General features: G+C 54.5%; 1 protein-coding gene across 3 annotated transcripts in view; it reads left to right on the forward strand.

Moving 5' to 3' along the window:
* Positions 1–19,055, forward strand: part of COL27A1 (collagen type XXVII alpha 1 chain) — a 152,899-nt gene that overhangs the window by 87,582 nt on the left and 46,262 nt on the right. For all 3 annotated transcript variants that reach the window (XM_061426616.1, XM_061426615.1, XM_061426617.1), the window contains exons 23-31: positions 442–495; positions 2,376–2,420; positions 7,662–7,715; positions 8,349–8,402; positions 8,638–8,691; positions 12,747–12,800; positions 18,218–18,271; positions 18,826–18,870; positions 18,954–18,998. In XM_061426616.1, the coding sequence (XP_061282600.1) occupies positions 442–495; positions 2,376–2,420; positions 7,662–7,715; positions 8,349–8,402; positions 8,638–8,691; positions 12,747–12,800; positions 18,218–18,271; positions 18,826–18,870; positions 18,954–18,998 (459 nt within the window). The remainder of the gene's footprint in view (positions 1–441; positions 496–2,375; positions 2,421–7,661; positions 7,716–8,348; positions 8,403–8,637; positions 8,692–12,746; positions 12,801–18,217; positions 18,272–18,825; positions 18,871–18,953; positions 18,999–19,055) is intronic.

The following is a 19,055-nucleotide window of genomic DNA, read 5'->3' on the forward strand; positions in this document are numbered from 1 at the left end:
GTCAGCTGGATTCTCCAGTCTGCCTCTGAGCTCCATCTGTGGATAAAACCACGTGCCATGTAGTCTCTGGAAAACTCCACTTGCATTCATGAAAATGAGTGACACAGGCAAATGACATCTTAATATTCTTATGAAAATAGTTTTGACCTTGTGAATTTCCTGTGAAAGGGTCTCAGGGTCCCCCAGAGGGCCCCGGGGCAACAGTTTGAGAACCACTGGCATAAACTCTCCATGCCCCTGTGTCCTTTATCTTCTGTTCCAGCCCCTTCCTTTTCCTCACTCCTTGAAAGCAGTTTTCTTCATTCCCATTAACAAACAAACCAGCCTGGGAGAGGCTTCCCAAGGTCACACAGCTGACCACTCTCCCTGACTCCCCAAGGACAGCTGCCAGCCTGGTGACTTCGGGGCCTGGCTTTTCTCACTCACTTCTCCCTGTTGCAGGGTCAACCCGGCAGGAAGGGGTTTCCTGGAAGACCTGGCCCGGATGGCTTGAAGGTGAGGGGACCTGGAAGTGACGTGGCAGGAAGGGGGAGGAGGGAACACCAGGGGAGGAGAAGAGAGAGGGGGAGCCAACCGATGAGGCCCTAGGATGACCCCTGAATCCCTGACCTGTTGTGAAAAGCGGAGGAGATGGTCTGCATTTATCATAAAGTGTGTATGAGTAACAGGAAAACGTGGACAGAATCTCAGTGTTCACCAGGGGACCAGTGTTCAAGTCATGGGGCACAGCGTAGCCACCGAAGACGGTGTGCTGGGAGGATTGACCAGACGGGAAGGTGTCCGTGTGTGGCAGGGGTGATGGTGGGCACGTGCGAAGCAGGTCACGCAGTGGAACGGTACAGCAGGAGCCCATGGACGGGGCTGGCTGGACCGCGTCCCTGAAGGCTCAGAGCAAAGCCTGGAGCCTGGACGGGGGTTAGCTCTGGGTAGTGGGATTATCGGAGATTTCCATTTCCCTCTCTGGGCTTCTGTATTTTCCCCATCATCTCCCATAAATATGCATTTCACTTATTAACAGTTTTTTTTTGAAGTTATCAAAATGAAAAAGAACTGGCCCCAGTAGGAGATTGTGTTCCTCAACACATGGGCAGCTTAGTACCTTTCCAGGGACTCCCTTTGAAGGCTGGATTTCCCTGGCCATCCTGGGCAGGGATCGCTGGGCCGAGTTGACAGCTGGGCAAGCACACAGAGGGTTAGGGTGGAACTGTGGGGGCCAGGCCGTCCAAGTGCCCTCTTCTCAGGAGAAATGGCCCCCGAGTCTGTGTCTGTCTGGCTCCTCTGGGGGTCTCAAGCCTGAGGTCTGGGGGCAGACCTGGAGGGAAGGCTAAGGTTTGAGCCGGGATCGCCCCATCCATTCGTGAGCCCAACTCCTGGCCAGTCCGAGCCCACGTCCTGCCCTCTGAGGCCTGGGCCTTTCTCCCTCAGACACCAGCTGGGTTTCTGTGGTGGGAGCAGTGACAGGGCCCTGGGCAGATCTGTCCCACGGTTCTGCTTGCCAGGGCGGCTGTGGCTGCAGAAGGAGTGGGAGTCACCCCAGCGTGGGGTAAAGCCAGCAGACAAGATCTCGAATGGCCACCTAGTGTGAGGGCTCGGGGATTCCCAGGTGGTGCTAGTGGGAAAGAACCCGCCTGTCAGTCCAGGAGTCATGAGAGACGAGGGTCTGATCCTTGGGAATATCCCCTGGAGGAGGAAACGGCAACCCACTCCAGTATTCTTGCCTGGAGAATCCCATGGACAGAGAAGCCTGGTGGGCTATGGTCCACGGGGTCACAGTTGGACATGATGGAGGTGACATAGGACACAGCGCATGTGAGAGCTTGGAGGCAAATGAGTTTGGTTTTACTTATTTATGAGTGGGGACACCGAGCCCAGAGCAGAGACGAGACCGCTCTGTGTCACTTGTGAGCTGATGGCAGATCTCTGGGAGTCCAGCGCCCTGATTCCCCAGCTCCCCGCTCATCCTGGTGCAGCAGGGCATCTCCATCAGTCAGACCCAACTTCCAGTGCTCGCCCTACTTCCAGCTCACTGTGTGACCTCGGCAGGTCACTTCACCTCTGTGAGCTTCAGTTTCCGTCTTCTGCTGAATGCCGTGGGTTGATGGGGGTCCCAGATGAGATATAGACCCCATGCCAGGTAACCTGCCCAGGGCCACTCCAAGGGAATGATGACGAGGATCATCCCTGGGGCCAGAGGAGGTTTTGTCCCAGTGTCCCTTGTCCCTACCATTTGTTTGAAGTTTCCAAGGCCAGACTGCAGTTGAGTTTCTTGGTTCCTCCTCACCAGAGGGGCCTAAGGCCAGTCGACCCAGGTGTCTCCTGGGAGGCCTGGACTCCAGCCACCCGTTCCCAAGTGACCCTCCTCTGTTTCTCTGCAGGGCGAGCCAGGCGATGCTGGACGGCCGGGGCCTGTGGGTGAGCAGGTGAGTCACCGTCATCTTGGACCCTACTGGCTCGCTTTACTGAGGGCTTAGCTGTGGGAAGCGCGTACATGGAGCTCATTCATCCCCAACCCCAGCTGGAGTGGTCGGGTTAGGGTTATCTAACCCTAAACGGTTCATCTCCCCGCTTCACTGACATGGACAAACTCTGGCTCTCAGGGAGGTGAGGTCACTGCATGAGAAAGCCACGAATCTCAGTCCCCACGGTTCCACAGCCTGACTCCGCAGATGTTCTGGGGGCATTCGCCCAAAAGACGTTACGTGACTCTGTTCCCAGAACGTGCAAAGTGGAAGAGCCCTTTCACAGTCACCACCCGTGCTCGATATAACGGGAGGGCCGGAAGAGCAGAGAAGCAGAGTCGCGTGCCAGGGGCTCTCGGTCCAGGCATCCCTAAATTATAAAGAAAACAAAATTCACATCAGTGGCTCTGGCTATGCTGGAAGTCAGGCCAGGGTCTGAAGCGGAGAGGAGGTTGCACGTGATCATTGAAAAGGAAGTTGGAGAAACATAACCTTCAGTGTTGAGGTCCAGGGCCCTTGGCACTGGAGGCTGATGAGTGGATGACCGGCCTTAGTCCCTCCTCTGCAGCCCGGCGCCTCCTGAAAGCATAAGCTCTGGGCTCGTAGCTCAGGTCGGAAAGTAGCAGTCTCGTCCACTCCTTTAAAGATGGACCCCATTCTCTGAACCCAGCAAGGGGCTGCCTCGGGCTGGAAGAGGAATGATGCTGGGGACCCAGAAGAATTTGTCTCTCCCAAGAAACGCCATCAATGCCGTGAGAGTCACGCACACGAGGAGCTTCCTCACCAGGCCTACAACATCTGTTGGGGGGAAGAAAGGAATTAAAGCAAGGGGAGGACTGGATTTTTGAAACCTTTCCAGTGTCATTCGAGCACATTCTGTGGGAAGCCCGGGAGTTTGGAAGGGCTGCCGCGGCCTGGATGTATTTCCTGATTGGAAAAAAAAGGCAATACGTTCAGCAAATTTAATTTCATAGTTATGCTCATGGTAGGGCCCTTGGGAAATAGATACTTGGAATCCTAGGATGGTAGAGCACAAAGCTTCCTCTGAAATCCCTCTATCCTGGAGTTCTAACCTTTTATTTTGTTCCTTAGACCCTTTTGGCAGGCTGGAGAAGATCATAGACCCCTTCTCAGAATTTGTTGTTCAGTCACTAAGTTGTGTTCGACTCTTTGCGACTGCGTGGACTGCAGCACGCCAGGCTCCCCTGTCCTTTCTTGTCTACCGGGGTTTGATCAAATTCATGTCCATTGAGTCGGTGATGCTATCTAGCCATCTCAGAATAGAGAACTTCTTTAAATGACAAAATACAAAACAAAAGACTACAAAGGAAATGAATTATATTGAAATACAAACGTGAGATTATGTTAAATTGTGATCTCCTCAAAGATTTGCTTCTTTATTCTTGCCTTGAATAACGAGATCTAATGGCAGGTCCGATAATGACCTCAATTTTGAAGTGGTGACCGGCCTCACCGATACATTTGGAGCTCTCTGCAGCAGTGACTGTAATGTGACGTGTAAAGATCTGTGACTGTTACCAGTGCTGTAGATATGTTGCCTACATGCCTTAAGCTCATGTTTGAGGGGAGTGCTCAGCTTCAACTAGAGGCTGGCGAAAATGACAGCTGTAGTTTTTCCCTCAAGTTCACGGACCCCTGAAATGCATCCATGGAGCCTTACAGGGACCCCAGATTGAGAACCCCTGGATCCTCCTCAATCACACTAACAAGTGTGGGATTTAGGGAGAGGAATGGCTCAGTGGATAAAGAATCCGCCTGCAATACAGGAGATACAGGAGGAGAGGGTTCAGTCTCTGGGTAGTAAAGATCCCCTGGAGGAGGAAATGACAATCCACTCCAGTATTTTTAGAGAATCCCATGGACAGAGGAGCCTGGAGGGCTACAGTCCAAAGGGTCACAAAGAGTCGGATGTGACTGAGTGACTAAGCAAGAACACACACACACACACACACACAGAGGTTTAACTTAGATGACCAAGCAAAGGAATGGGCAGGAGGTGTGGGAACCTGGCCTGAGGCGACCACAGGCACACTCATTCAGTAGAGACCTCAGCTAGCTGCCCAGTCAGCTGAGCAGGGAAGACTGAGACCTTTCTGAGTTGTGAAACAGGGCTGGAGCTGAGCCTGCTGTTCCTCAGGCCTTTCCCGTTCATGGCAGAGTCGAGGATCCCTGGGAAGAGTAGAAGGACCTCCTTATAGTCACAGTATCTGCTACATTTATCAGGCCCCTGTTAGGAACCAGGCTGTGTGCCAAACGCTTTCCATACCATCCCAGCAGTTCCCTGGCAATCCTATGGCAGTATGTACTACTATCCCCATTTTGCAAATGAGGAAACCAAGGCTCTGAGAAGTTAAGTGCTTAGACCGTGATCTCCCAGGGAGTGCCATCGCTCTCAGAGCCCAGGTTGACACTCAGGCCTGCTGGGTTCCCATGACCTGCCCCGAAGACACTAAAAACCCTTGACCTCCTGAGTCCTTGTGGGTTTTTTTAACAGAGTGCAGCCAGCCTGCTGGGCCCTGTCCTAGGTGCTGGGCGCACAAAGATATTTACAAATCATGGGTCTTACCTTTAAGAAGCTCTGTCCAGGGTGAAGCCAGGCATCTCAACACCTAAGCCTGAGATGTCTAGTCCAGCAGAGCATCCATGACTGTCTGGTTCCCAGTTGCTTCCCCCAGCACCCAGCAGAAGGTCATGAGAGCAGGGAGGGAGGGAGAAAAGCTCCCACAGTCAACAACAGGCCTTTATCTGTAGGCTGTGTGAGGACAGGCCAGCTTGCTCCCCAACCCAGGGGACTCGGATCCCACCCATGCAGTGTCTGCTGTAGGTGACAATACCGCCCCCTGCCCCATGCCAGCCAAGAGGAGCCAGCTGTGCCCACAGCTGTCGGGGCTGCTGCTCCACCAGGCCCATCAGGTGGAAGCCCTGGGCCTCGGGGGCAGGCTTCCCTGGACCAGCCTCAGCTCCATCCGTGGGACAGGGTGCCAGGATGTTCTGGAACAGTGCTCCCAGTGGGGAGGGGGGCCTGTCCTGGGGTGGGGGCAGGGAATGGGGCACTTGCTGTATGGCCCTTATTCATTAGGATTTGGTGGGGGGGCAGGGGTGGGCTTCTTATTTGAAGTTTATGACCTGCCTGCCTTTCAGGACCCAACAACTCATAAATTTAAAGTAGCTATGAAATTTCTGTTTCTCTGGGCCAGTCAGGCAGGGGCTTTTTAACAGAGTAGTTTTTATTCCCTTTACTCAGTGTCCTCTAAACGTCTGACTGCTCCCTTGTGGGGAGCTCAGGCCTCTGTCTTAACCCTGTGGCCTTTTAAAATAAATTAGAATAGGATGGGAGGGAAGTACCATTTATAGAGTGCCTACATGTGCCATGCATTATCACCAATACTCAGAACAACCCCGGGAGGAAGGGTAAACCATTTCTTGTAAGTTCTCTCACTCTGCACATGAGGTTTAGAGGCTCTGCAGTTTCCCCAGGGTCCACAAGTCTAAAGGCTGAATGGTGATGATGTAGATAAAGTGTCAGTTACAGGGCTCAGCCCGTCGTAAGTGACAGCTGTTGTTATTAATATTGCTATCACCTTGAATGTAGGTGTCCGACTCTTTGCGGCCCCATGGACTGTAGTCCACCAGTCTCCTCTGTCCATGTAATTCTCTAGGCAAGAATACTGGAATGGGTTGCCATTCCCTTCTCCAGGGGATCATCTTGACCCAGGGATCGAACCCATGTTTCCTGCATTGCAGGCGGATTGGATTCTTTACTGTCTGAGTCACTAGGGGACCCCCTATCACCTTGAACATGAGCTAAGTAATTTTTAAAGTAGGTTGTTGCAAAAGACAAATACTTGGTCATTTTCTCTGACTTATTAGCTGTGATCTCATACCTTGAACCTCATCCCTCTCATGTCATACTTCAACCCTGAAGGGACTCTGAACCCAGGGAAACAGGCCCCCGGCCGTATGGTGATGGGGTTAAAGTGCCAGGGAGACCTGTGCCCTGCTCATGGCCACGTGCGTTGGAGTGACAGGTGCATGGGCTTCGGGGCCACCCAGACCAGCGTTGCATTCTAGGCTGCAGTTGCAGGACACACACAGTCCTGGTCTGAGCTGACACTTTAAGACTGTCTCTGAACCTTGTAGATCTGACCCTTGGGAATCTGGTGCCTTTTCTTCCCTCTAGTTGCCTGGCCAGCTTCACTGCCCTAGTGAACAATTTCCAATCTGCTTCTGATCAGGTTTTAAGGTCTCATTTTTTTCTGGATATGGTTTGGGGACAGGGAGCAAATTTTATGGGACCAATTCACTCATCCCTCGGTCTTCCCTAATTCTCCCAGAAACTCTTGGCTGCAAACCTGGGATCTTCGAAAACAACTTTTGCAACCCTTGTACCACACTAGACCTCCATCTGCTGGAATTTTCCTGAAGAGAGTAGGGTCTGGACTGACAATTGTCTGACTCCCTCCTCTAACTAAGCCCTTCATCCTTGCTGAGTGTGAGCGAGTTGCCTGCTCTGGGCAGCGAGCGAAGCCTACAGCCGCCTAGAAGAGCCTTGGAACACAGGGGCCAGTTATCACCCAGTGAAGTTAAAAAGAGCAACAGGAACTACAGTGTGTGTGCCCTTTCAGAAATGAGAGGAAGCCTTTCACAGGACAGTAAAAGGGCTCCCACTTCCCAGATTACAATCAGGGCTTTTGGCAGAGGCTGTTAGGGTGTTTCTATTCCAGCCAACAGGTTTGTTTCTCTCTTTGAAACAACCCCAGAACCCCAAAAGATGGGGACAGATTTCTCACAAGCACCGCTTTTCCCAGCACCACTTAAGGACCTTGCCCCTGCTCCCCCGCCGACTCCCCCATCCCATCCCCTCCCCACACGTGGCCGCCTCCCAGCTTCTGGCGGGGAAAGAATGTGTGGTGCTCCCAGGGATGCTGGCAGCGGCCCCACCGCTTGGCTCCGAAATCAGAACCATCTGGTGGAGTGAAGGAAGTCAGGACCGTGCCCAGAGAGACAGCTCTCTCCTTGGTGGCAGCCCCACGCCAGCTGGGTCACCAGGCATGGGGCGGGAGACACGGGGAGACGGCCCCAGTGCAAGAGAGACTTGGGCCAGGTGTCTTTGAAACTCAGCCCATCCCTGAATTCACGTTGCTTCCTTCTTTCTCTTGCTTTTGTACATGTTTCTTCCAGGGACTTCTGGGATTCATTGGTCTGGTCGGAGAGCCAGGAATCATGGGAGAAAAGGTAAGTCACGTTGGAGGGAATATCTAAGCGATAGAGCTTGTGTTTTGAAATGTTAGAAAGGTGAAGGGGCCAGTCGCCCTGGGGGTTTCAGACCTCTCTCCCTGGCCTTTCCTCCTTGCCCTGGCCTTCCAGACCCTCAAAGAACCATTGTCACTTGTTCCAGCACTTCCTGGGGCTTCGACCCTGCCCTCTGGCCAGTACCCCAAGTGCAGCCAGATGTCTGGGAGAGTTATCCCTGTGGTCTGGGCTGCTCACGGCTGTAAACTGACACTGCATGCAGGCAGGCAACAGGGGGAGGCAGAGATTTACCTTTTAAAAAAGCATCCCAGTGCTTTAAGTTGCCTTATGAATGCCAGCAGGTGTGTTTTACAGACCAGATAACCAAGGCTCCAGTGGGGGAGGTGACTTGCTCAAGGTCACCCAGATGGGAAGTGGCAGAGCTGGGATTCAAACCACATTAAGTGCCCATGGCCACACTTTGCTGGGCATCTTCGCTTCTGATGACTCTGGGTGATGTGGCCACAGATCTTGGACAAGGCTTTGTCCCTCTCTAGTCCCCGGAGGGCACTCTGCACCTGTCCCCACAGAGCCGCCCACTGCCGTGACCTCCCTGAATTGCTGTCTCCATCACAGGGTGACCGGGGCATGATGGGACCCCCAGGCGCGCCCGGACCCAAGGGGTCGATGGTAAGGAGCAGTCTGCATCCCCTTGCCCTCTCCTGTCCCAGCCACGGTGACAGCTCTGCTGTCGTCTGCCTGCCTCTGAGAACCCCAGGCCTTCACAATGACCAGCTCCTTCCTCCTGGGGCCTGGCTGCTGCCCGCATAGCCCTGGGCTGGGTCTGAGCTGGCCGAGGCAGGATTGCAAATGGAAGAGGAAGCTTCCAGAACTGATTCCTCCTTGTTCATCTCTTTCTTGGTAGGGCCATCCTGGAATCCCAGGTGTGGTGGGAAACCCGGGAGAGCCTGGACCTCCGGTAAGCAAAGCCTTCGTGTTCGCTGAGCTCAGACTTAACTGTTGCATCATGGTGGAGTCTAGGTCTCAACACCAGGCAGACCTGGGTCAAATCCCAGCTTCCCGCTATATTGCCAGAGCAGATCGTTCAACTTCTGTGTGCCTGAACTGTGCTTATCTGAAAAAATAGATAAAATAATCTTGGTCACGATAGTGCGAGCACGTAGGTGAAATGAAACCAGGCAGCTAATGTTCATTACGTAGGGACAGTCATTGCAAGGGAGTATCATGGGCATTAGCACTGCTGTTGCTCTCTTCATTCACTCGGGAAGTACCGTGTCACATGTCCATTCCAGGAAGTGCCATCAACAGGGCAGAAAGCTGTCCTTCCCCTTTAGGAGCTCGTCTTGTGGCGTGGGGAAAGAGAAGGCGGTAGATAAGTGACCATTGCTTTGGAGAAAGCAGGGGAGAAGATGGGAAATGCTGGGACAAGTGGGCGGAGGGTCCAAGGATGCAGGGGTTCTGGGCTTCTCGTGATGACTGAAGTATCAGGGATGTTCTTGAGGATCCCAAGGCAGGGAGGGGTGGGAGAGGCAGTGCTGGGTGCTGAGGAGGAATACAGAGCGCTAGCCCAGGGGCAGGAAGCCTGGATACGAAGCATCATCCAGAGATCGAGGTTCCAGGCAGCAGGTGGCCCTGCCAGTCCGCTATAGCTTCTTTTTTTTTTAATTTGGCCCTGCCAAGTCTTAGTTGTAGCCTGTGGGATCTTTAGTTGCAGCCTGCACACTCTTGGTTGCGGCATGTGGGATCTAGTTTCCTGACCAGAGATTGAACCCAGGCCCCCTACACTGGCAGCCACTGGACCACGAGGAAAGTCTCCACAATTTTGACGAGGGGGAAAGCTCACAGTGCGGAGCTGGGATCAAAAGCCAGCGCTCTGGGCTCTTGATGGCATGGTTTCCACCTGTTTGTGAGAAGGAGGGAAAAAGTTACATCTGGCCTGGGGCTGGAGAGACTGGTTGGCAGACTGAGGCATTCATCTGAGGGTCCTAGCCCATCCAGCCCAAAGGCTGCTGGCCCACCTTCCTTCCCAGTACTCAGAGGACCCGAGGACCAGGCCCCAGCAGATGCTCCTGGAGATGGTGTGCTTGGAGTTCGGGAGTGTGGGAGGTGCTCAGGGCAGGGCCAAAGTCAGAGAACAGGATGCTGGGGCTCTATCATCAAATCCCAGCTGTGTCCCTGGGTCTGGACCTCCCTGAGCCTCAGTCTGCCCATCTGTCCAACGGGAGCAGGAAAGTCTGAAAAGAATTGATGGGGCAAAAAGGAAGGCCAGAAGGAGATGAGAAAACAGCAGGGCCTTCAGGCCAATGCATAGAAAGAAGCAGCAGGCCTCCTCTGCATTCCCCGCCTCCATGGCTCTCTGGCCCCTCCCCCATCCCATTTCTTCAGTGCTTCCACCTGTTCAATGGGTTGGCTCTGACTTAGTGAGATCAGACAGTGAGTTGCTGCCTTCAGATCCCAAGGTTGCCACTGACCTTCCTCTGTTACAGTATGGGGCTGGACACTTGGGTCTCTTTGGACAGCCAGCTGTCCCTAGTGCCACTGGGGAACCATGATGGCATGGAGGTCCAGAAAGCTTTAGAATTAGACACTTTGAGTCAAATCCTGGCTCCCTCTTTGTTAGCTGTGTGATTGTTGGCAACATTTATAGCATCTCTGAGCCTCAGTTTCCCCACCTGTGAGTCGGCATAATACCACATTCATGATGAGACTGTGGTGAGACATAAATGATACCACACGTGGCGTAATGTTTAGCAAACTACCTGAATATAGCAAGTGCTTAATGAATGGGAACAATAGTAAGTGAAATGGCTCAGTTGTGTCCGACTCTTTGCAACCCCATGGACTGTAGCCTACCATGCTTCTCCGTCCATGGGATTTTCCAGGCAAGACTACTGGAGTGGGTTGCCATTTCCTTCTCCAAGGGATCTTCCCGACCCAGGGTTCAAACCTGGGTCTCCCGCATTGTAGGCAGATGCTTTATCGTCTGAGCCACCAGGAAAGTCAGGTACAATAGTAAGTACTACCTCTGTTTGTTAGATATGATAATTTCTACTATTATCAGTAAGACTGTGAAACTGACATTTCTGATAATACTGTTCATAGCTGATTGGCACTTTTCACTTTTCCAAGCTCTGTAACATCCATGTCCTCTTACAGTCCACTGAGGTCAGCCAGGGTTACTGCCTGCATTATTTGGAGAGGGACCAGTCAGGCCCTGGGTCCCTCAGTTTCTGACCTCTTCCCTCTTTGAGAGAGCTGACAGCAACCCTTAACTGAAGACCTCCAAGTCATTTCATCTTCCTGGCAACTATAGAAGGCAAAAACTCTCTTATACCCATTTTATAGATGATGAAACTGAGGCCCAGAGAGTGTAAGCCACTTGCAAAAGGTCACAAAATTAGTAAGTGGCAGAGTTGGGATTTGAACCTAGTTCTCTGGTGGAACAGTCTGCTCTTTTAAGCACCCTACTGCCTCTGAGTTAAGACTTGGCTCCTGAAATTTCCCAGTGACGCAATTGCATGCCTTCTGCAGTCTGCGATCCCTCCATAAAATGGTCCGTGGTTCTCACCCAGTCTTCATGTTCTTCATCATCTGGAAGTCCAGTCTCTCATTTTATGGGGCCAAGCCTGGGTCCACACCCTGCTTGCTCTGCTGACAAGGGGTCTGGTTGGCATCCAGCCCTCACCTTGGCTCTTTAGCAGTTGGAGGGTCTGCACCCCTCAAGGCCTGGGAAAGAGAGCAGAAAGAAGAGTTTTTCCTGAGGCCCCAAACTGAGCTGGGCCTCTCCCTGGTATTCAGTGTGGGGGATGAGGCCACCTCTTCTTGGAAAGGGAGCACGCCCAGTCTGAGAATCGCCGCTTGAGCTGGGAGGCTCTTGCAGCTGTTGGAGGGGTCCTTGGCCTGCCTGGGGTGAAGAGGCAGCCTGACAGCCTGACATGTGTAGCTGGGCCTGGAACCTTGGAGGCGCTGGGGGCAGGGAGGAACCAGGCAGTGAGGTGGCCTGCTTCCTCTCTTCACCCTCCATCCCTCCGTTCCTATCCTGTCTTCTCCAATCCTTCCCAAAATCCTTGTCATCAGCCTGTTCTGGGCCAGGTGCTGGGAATTCCAGGAACAAGTCCAGCTATGTGTTTTCTTTTCCTCCCTCCCTGTCTCTTCGTGTCATCCCTTCATCAAGCCGAGATAACCCGGGCCTCCTCCCTGGGCCAGACCCTGCTCCTTCCTTTATGCCTCCCACACCCGCCTCTCCTCTGCTCAGCCTCTCCCCTCCTCCCCTCCCCACTCCATGCCTGCTTCCCGTTCAGCCTCCCTCCCTGCAGGGCCCTGGTCTGGCTCTGCCGCCTCTTGCCCCTTGCCCTCTGGCTCTCTCTGCCCTCTTCAGAGCCTTCTGGATGCTTTCAGGTCATATTTGAGGTCAGGGTAGGAAACAGGACGTGGGACCCCCGTATTCTTCTGACTGATGGAGGGAGAAAGAGTGAAGTGGGCGTTGGAGGAGGCTTTGGTCAGGAATGTCTTCCTAGCTTCTGGTTGTTGATTTTGAGATAAAGAAGGAAGTGGCTCATCCATTCAGGATGCCTTCTCCCAGCTACTGGATTCCCAGGCACTGACTCCTGCTCAAGGTGGCAGCTCCTTGACTGATTCTCTGGGGGGTGGGGGCGGGGCGCGACAGACCTTCCTTCCCACTGGGCTAAGTGCTTAGGGCTTCTTTCTGGAGTTGCTGGGCTCGGGAGGGGCCGCCCCCGAGCAGTGCCGGTCTGAGGTTGCAAGCCTGGCCTTCCGTGTTATCCCCCAGTGTCAGTTGCTGAGTTGTGTCCGACTCTTTGTGACCCCATGGACTGTAGCCCGCCAGGTTCCTCTGTCCATGGGATTCTCTAGGCAAGAATACTAGAGTAGGTCGCCATTCCCTTCTCCAGGGGAATCTTCCCGACTCCAAGTCTCTTGCACTGCAGGCAGATTCTTCCGTGTTATACTTGCTTCCGAAAAGGGGGCTTCTGCAGACTCTTTCTCCTCCCACAGGGTCCTCCAGGATCTCGAGGCCCACCGGGCATGAGGGGAGCAAAGGGACGCCGGGTAAGTGGGGCCCAGCCCCCTGGGGCAGATGCTGGCAGGGGCCACCTGCTTGGAGAGACCCCTCCTGATCCTTCCCTCCCCACCCCAGACCTGAGATCTATGACTTTCAGAGCACCAGCCAGGGTTCCAGGCTCCTGCTGGGTGTGACTCTCAGTGTGGGAACCCCACTCATCTTTCGCAGCCCACTTCTGAGTACCAGGCCTTGCCATCCAGGAGGCACGGGGGGCTCTGTGGCACCAATGCTTTGTCTGTTCCTGTGTTTGTTCATGCACTCGTTTGCCTGCAATTAGGCACTTCCTAGGGGCCAGCCATTGTTAGAGGTTCTGTAGATATCATGAGAATAGCACCCTCAGGACCCCTGTGTGGCTTTGTGGCTCCATCAAGGCCAAACAGACAGTATAGGGTCATGAACACATTGATGGCAGCCTGGGAGCCTGGAGGAGGCATCTCACCTGGCCAGGGTACCCGGGAACACGTCAAGCAGAGGCAGATGCTTAAACAGATGCCAGGTTCCAGACAGAGAGGAAGCCCTAGGGTGAGCTGGAGTGGCATGTTTAGGAATCCCCATTCAATAGAGGAGCCAGGGAGAGGAGTGAAACCAAGAATTAGAAGCTATCAAACCAAGTGGGCCTCAGACACCACAGCTAGACCTGTGGGCAATGCTTCAAGGGTAGTGGGGAGCCACAGGAGGTTTTACACAGGGCTGGCCTGAACATGGTAGCCAGAGGTGATCACTAATACTTACTCTGTGCTGAACACTATCTATCACATGCCTTGACTCAGTTAATCATCAACATGACCCTATAATTAAGAATAGGTGCTAGTCTTAATTCTCATCGTACAGAAAAGGAAAGTAAGGCTCAGAGAGGTTGAGTGACTTGCCTTAGGTTGCACAGCTAGAAAGTGGCAAGACTGTGTTTTGAACCCAGGGATTCTGACTTTTTTGGAGGCAGGGAGGGCTGATGGGGCGGTTTCCTGCCCCCAGTGGATGTTCAGGTGCCAGGACAGCAGCTCTGTGAAAAGGAAACAGGATGGCACGGGTGGAGCAGGCGGCCTGGCCTGTATTCAGGCTTATTCAGGGGATCTGAGACGGCTCTTCTCTTCCTGGCTGAATTTCAAGTAGTTGAACAATTTCCCCTGAACCAGATGGTCTGAGCAGTCGGCCTGCGAGAGGTGAGATTTAGAGGCATTCCTTGGACCCCGCAGGGCCTCTCCTTGTGCCATGTCCTGGTCTCTGCCAGTGGCTGAGGCCCGTTGGCAGCCGGGTTCCACCCTGGCCCTCTGCACATCCTCTCCTGCCCCAGGATGCCAGGTTAGCAGGAGGGGGAGCTGCCCTGCCCCCCACAACCTGCCGGATGCACAGGCTCAGGCCCCCGTCAAGTCACAGAGCTTCCTGCAGCCGTCTGACCATCTTTCCCAGTGGTGGCTTGAAGAAGGTATCTCCTCCTTGATAATACTCAGGTTCCAGACCACAGAATCTTCAGGGCTGGAAGGGGAACTTCAGGAACACAAGCCCCCTCCCCTGGCTGGGTTTGGTGGAGATGCAAAACCTGTCGGACCCTGTGCCCTGGGTCCCCTGCCTGACAGGCCACCTTTGGCCACTTCGTAGATGACGTGGTCCCTGAGGGCGGGCGGGGACTGGAGAGGTGCCCGCTGAGCCAGTTAAAGAGCTCAAATCTGGGCCATCTCCCCGTGTAGCTCCTGGCTTCCCCTGTGACCCTGGCAAGCCCTTGTGCCCTCTGGGCCTCAGTTTCCCCAAATACGCTCTGGGAAATGAGCTTCGATGCCTGCAAGGCCCTGCCTGTTCTCTGCCCGCATGCAGGATGGGCCCCGCTACCCACCACCTGTCTCCTCTAACCCCTGAGTCCCCTACCCCCCTGCCTGGGGAAGAATGAGCACAGAGGTCAAGTCCAGGGCCAGGATGGGGCCTCAGATCCTGAGCTCTTCTTGGTAGAGCTGCTGATCAGGGTCTGGGTCCGTGGGTCACATAGGGGCACATCTCAGGCTTTCCAGTGACCAGCTCGGGGACTTCAGGCCAGCTTCTTCCCCCACCCCGCATTTATTTGGCTGCACCGGGTCTTAGTGTAGCATTCTTCGCCAGATGCAGATCTTTTTTTGAGGCATGCATTGTCTTTAGCTGTGGCATGTAGGATCTAGTTCCCCAACCAGGGATCAAACCTGGGCCCCCTGCTTGGGACCTCGGGGTCTTTCCCTACCAGTGAAGTCCCTCACACCAGTTTCTCTGTAAGGCTCAGTGCCTGACATTAGGTGGAAGTTGTAAGGAGCCAGAATTTGAACTCAACAGCCAAATGCCCAATTTTTTCCCACTACTAACAGGTCACTGTTTACCAGTGTGGGAATGAACTCCCTGTCTCAGGGAGTATCAGGTGAGAGCCTGGGGCAGGATATTGCAGAAGACAATGTCTAAAAGTCCTCTTACTTGGGAGACTCTGCTATCTCTCTCCAAAACCACTTTGACAGAGTCATGAGGATTCTGCGACCCAAGAGCCTGCACTGAGCTCTGCTCGTGTGAGTGGGGCTGAGAGCTCAGCAGATCTGGCTTTGAATCCCAGCTCCTCCTCCCCTCTGACCTTGGGCAGCTGACTTACCCTCCCTGAAGCCCCAGCTTTTCCTCTATAAAAGGGGTCAGCAGCAGAACCAACCTCTTTGGATGGCCGTGGGGAGACGCTTCCTCTGCCAGCACCGCCCATGGTGAGCACCTGGAAGGGCAGCGGTGCATAGCGAGTGCCGGGCACACGTTCACTCCCTTTTCATCCCTTATTCACAACAACTGTGATTGGCCAGATTTTCTGTCCTCTGGGGCTCCTACCCGCCAAGCTAGAAGCCCAGCCTGGCTGGGAGGCAGCCGCAGCTGTGACTGCGAACCTGTTCCTGGGGAGTGGCTACACAGGAAGCGATTTGTGGCTCTGAAACCCGGACCTGCCTCCCGTGTTCAGTGTTGCCATGGGGAAGGAAGGGGCAGGTTTGGGGCACCCGCAGGACATAGAATGAGCTGCAGAGAGGCCCAGAGCAGGGTTAGACTCGCCTCTCCCTGCACAGGAGAACTGGGGAGGCGGGTGGCTGGGGCCTCTCTACTTTTTCCTCTCCCCAGACAAGAAAGCTTGGTCCTATTTCCCCCAGCTAACCCCAGGTCTTCCCAGAGGATAGCAGTGCCTCCCAGGTAAGAGGAATTTTAGATATTGTGTCCTGGGACACCGTGCCTTGGCCCTGACTTGCATAAGCCCTTGTGATGGGGAACTCACTCCCTCACTGATTAAAATAGAGACAGGTAGTGGTGGAAAAAAGTGGGCATCTAGCTGACTTAGAGTCACAGGCTGGTTCCTCCACCAACTATCAGGGCTGCCACAGGCTATTTCCTTATATGTCAAATGAGGAAAATAGCTTTCTCGATGATTGCTGCTGCTGTTGATGCTATTATTATTGTTATAGATCTCATAGCTTTCTTGCAGAGAGACTTTGATTCCCCAAGTAAAGAGGGTGCTGTGTGATTCAGGCCAAGCCATCAACACCTCTGGGCCTCCGCTCTGTTCCTAGAGCTGTCCCTTTCCAGGAAGGTTTATGCTCAGGTAGAAACAGAGGTCGGGGCTCAGCAGCCGTCTCTGGAGGACACAGAGGCCTGCCATCAGCTCAGCCTCTGTCCCAAGTCTCAGGACCTGGGGTGCCCTGCATCTCCATTTATCTCCATCTCTACCAAGTCCTGTATGAATCAGGGGTGTTAAGTCCAACAGGTAGTCTGACAATATCTACCTGAGACTGAGGCCCAGAGAAAGGAAGGGGCTTCCCTGGGGTCACACAGCAAGCCAGCAGCAACACCAGGACTTGCACCCACATCCTCTAATCAAACCTCATCTTGAACCCATGAACATTCTCAGCCTGATATAAGCTGCCTATACTAAGCAGGGCCCTGAATCCAGATTGCCCAGGCCAGCCGTTGCTTTGCGCCCCTGCCCCTCGGGAGCCTGCAGCCCCCTTTGGCAAAATCAGATCTTCTGAGAACTTAACTGTATGCCAGGTGCCGAGCTGCCCATGTGCATTACTTCCTGCCTTGAGGGAGCGATTTCTTATTCCCATTTCAGAGATGGTATAACTGAGGCTCAGCCAGGAGCTGTCACTTTCCCCTAGACACAGCATTTCCTAAGCAGCACTGTGCCTGGTGCCGGACCCCTGGGAGTTCTGGGCGGAGGCCTGAGACACCAGGAGCAAAGACTCGCAGCCGCGTGGTCTCCTGGCCCAGGTTGAGTTCATCCGTGAGCACTGTTTAAGGCTGCGACGTGGAGTTGAAACATGGGGAGTCCCAGGTAGCTGATAAGAGAAATGATAACTTTTTCTGGTTCCATTATTAACTGAAAATATCCTTGTCCAGTATTTAAATGATTTCTCACTTTTCTCTTCCCTCATACCCCCTCCCCTGAGATGCCTCCCTGGCCCCTTTTGTGGCTGGTCTCCACACTCCCAGACTAGGGTGGGCCAGCCTCCTCCTCCTTGTCTTCCCAACACCCAACACAGCCTTTCTGGCCCCTATAGAACGAACACTACACTGTTCTCCATGGGGGACCCCAGGGCACCCTCATCTGTGTTCCTATGGGAGGCCCGTAGAACCCTGCAGGGAGTACCAGCTGCTTATATGCTAAGGGACCGTAAACAAATTCCCTCCCTTGCAGGGCCTCAGTGTTCCCATCTGTGCAGTGAGGGGGAGGGAGAGAGTCTGCCTGCCCCAGGGGCCTCCCAGTTCTCAAGAGACCGGACATCCTGTCTCAAGGGTCAGATTTGAGCCCAAGGCTCCAGCCACAGCTGCCCTGTGCCTGCCCCTCCTCACGTGAGCTGGGCCAGAGTAGCTGCTCATCTGGCTGGAGAAGGGGCAGCTCCATAGCTCTGACCATGTGGAGACCCTTCCCCAGGTGTCCTCTGTCAGGTTCCCCTGAGGACCGTGGTCCACAGGCTGCTTCAACCCCATGTGTGCTCTGGGAAGAGCAGGGGACGGAGTCTGAAGACCTGACTGCCGGGCCGTGGCCACATGTCTCTTGGCTCTGCCCTCTGTTTCCAAATCTGTGAAATGGGTTGGCTGGCTGATTCCACCCCCCCACCCACCCCCACCCCAGCTCCTCCCCCTCCAAGGTTTCTTTAAACAGGGTTTCAATTTACCACCAGGCCCACTCCAGAACGGTAGGGCCTCTGACTGCATCCACCTACGCCAAGGCCTCTGCAGAGCCGTGTTAGCAGACACATTGCTCTGGCTGACCCACCTGCGGGTGGGGAGTGTGTGGGAGGCAGGGAGGCAGAGGGAACCCCCGCTTGTGCAGGGAAGAACGCAAGGCTCTGGGCAGCCCCGCCTCCTGGTTCCCAGCCCAAGGGAGACCCCTGCTGTCCACTGTGCCAGCCCCTTTTTCCTATTCCAGGGACCCCGAGGACCGGACGGACCAGCTGGGGAGCAGGGGTCCAAGGGCCTGAAGGTACTGACCCCCACCCCCTTCCTCTCGTCTCCTGACCCAGGGTGGTGGGTCAGGAATCCAGACTCGCCGCCTCCTCTGTAACAGGCCCCTCGGGGACAGCAGGGCGTCCCTGAGAGGCTGCAGGGCATGCTCCTGAGAGTTCATCTGGCCACACTTCCTGGGGTTGGCATGCCCCCAGCGTGGGGACAAGGAAGGGAGAATGAGCTATTAGACTGAGAGAGACAGAGAGCACATGAGTGAGAGAGACAGAGGAGACAAGAATGAGAGAGAGGGAGGCGGAATCAGGCCTGGCCCCTGACTCCCCAAGCCCTTCCAGGATCCCTGATTGCTGAGACGGCTTCCGCCCTCATCGGGATGCAGGGGTCCGTTGTTCTCGACCCACAGCTCCTGGCCAATAGCCACCCACTCCCCCTAGTTTGCCCGCCTGCACACTGGGGAGGGGGGGTGTATGTGGTGACCCCCGGGGCTCCTATCTCCCATGGAAGCAAGAGTCCCTTCTCAGGGAAGAGTCCTCCCCAGCACCCACTGCGCCCCTCATGCTTGGCTTCCTGCAGGGCCTGCCAGGACCACAGGGCAGACTGGGCCAGCCCGGGCAGCAGGTATGTGAGGCCGAAGCTGCCAGCCCCTCTCCCTGCTCCCTGTTCTGTGATACGTGCTCCTAACAGCCCGCGTGTGCTTCCAGGGCGTGGCTGGCGAGCGAGGGCACTTGGGCACACGAGGCTTTCCTGTAAGTAGCGCCGCCGGTTCGTGAAAGTCTCTCTGTGGGACTTGGCGGGGAGGAAAT

This window comes from Bos javanicus, chromosome 8 (genome assembly GCF_032452875.1).
Source record: "Bos javanicus breed banteng chromosome 8, ARS-OSU_banteng_1.0, whole genome shotgun sequence".
Classification (NCBI taxonomy): domain Eukaryota; kingdom Metazoa; phylum Chordata; class Mammalia; order Artiodactyla; family Bovidae; genus Bos; species Bos javanicus.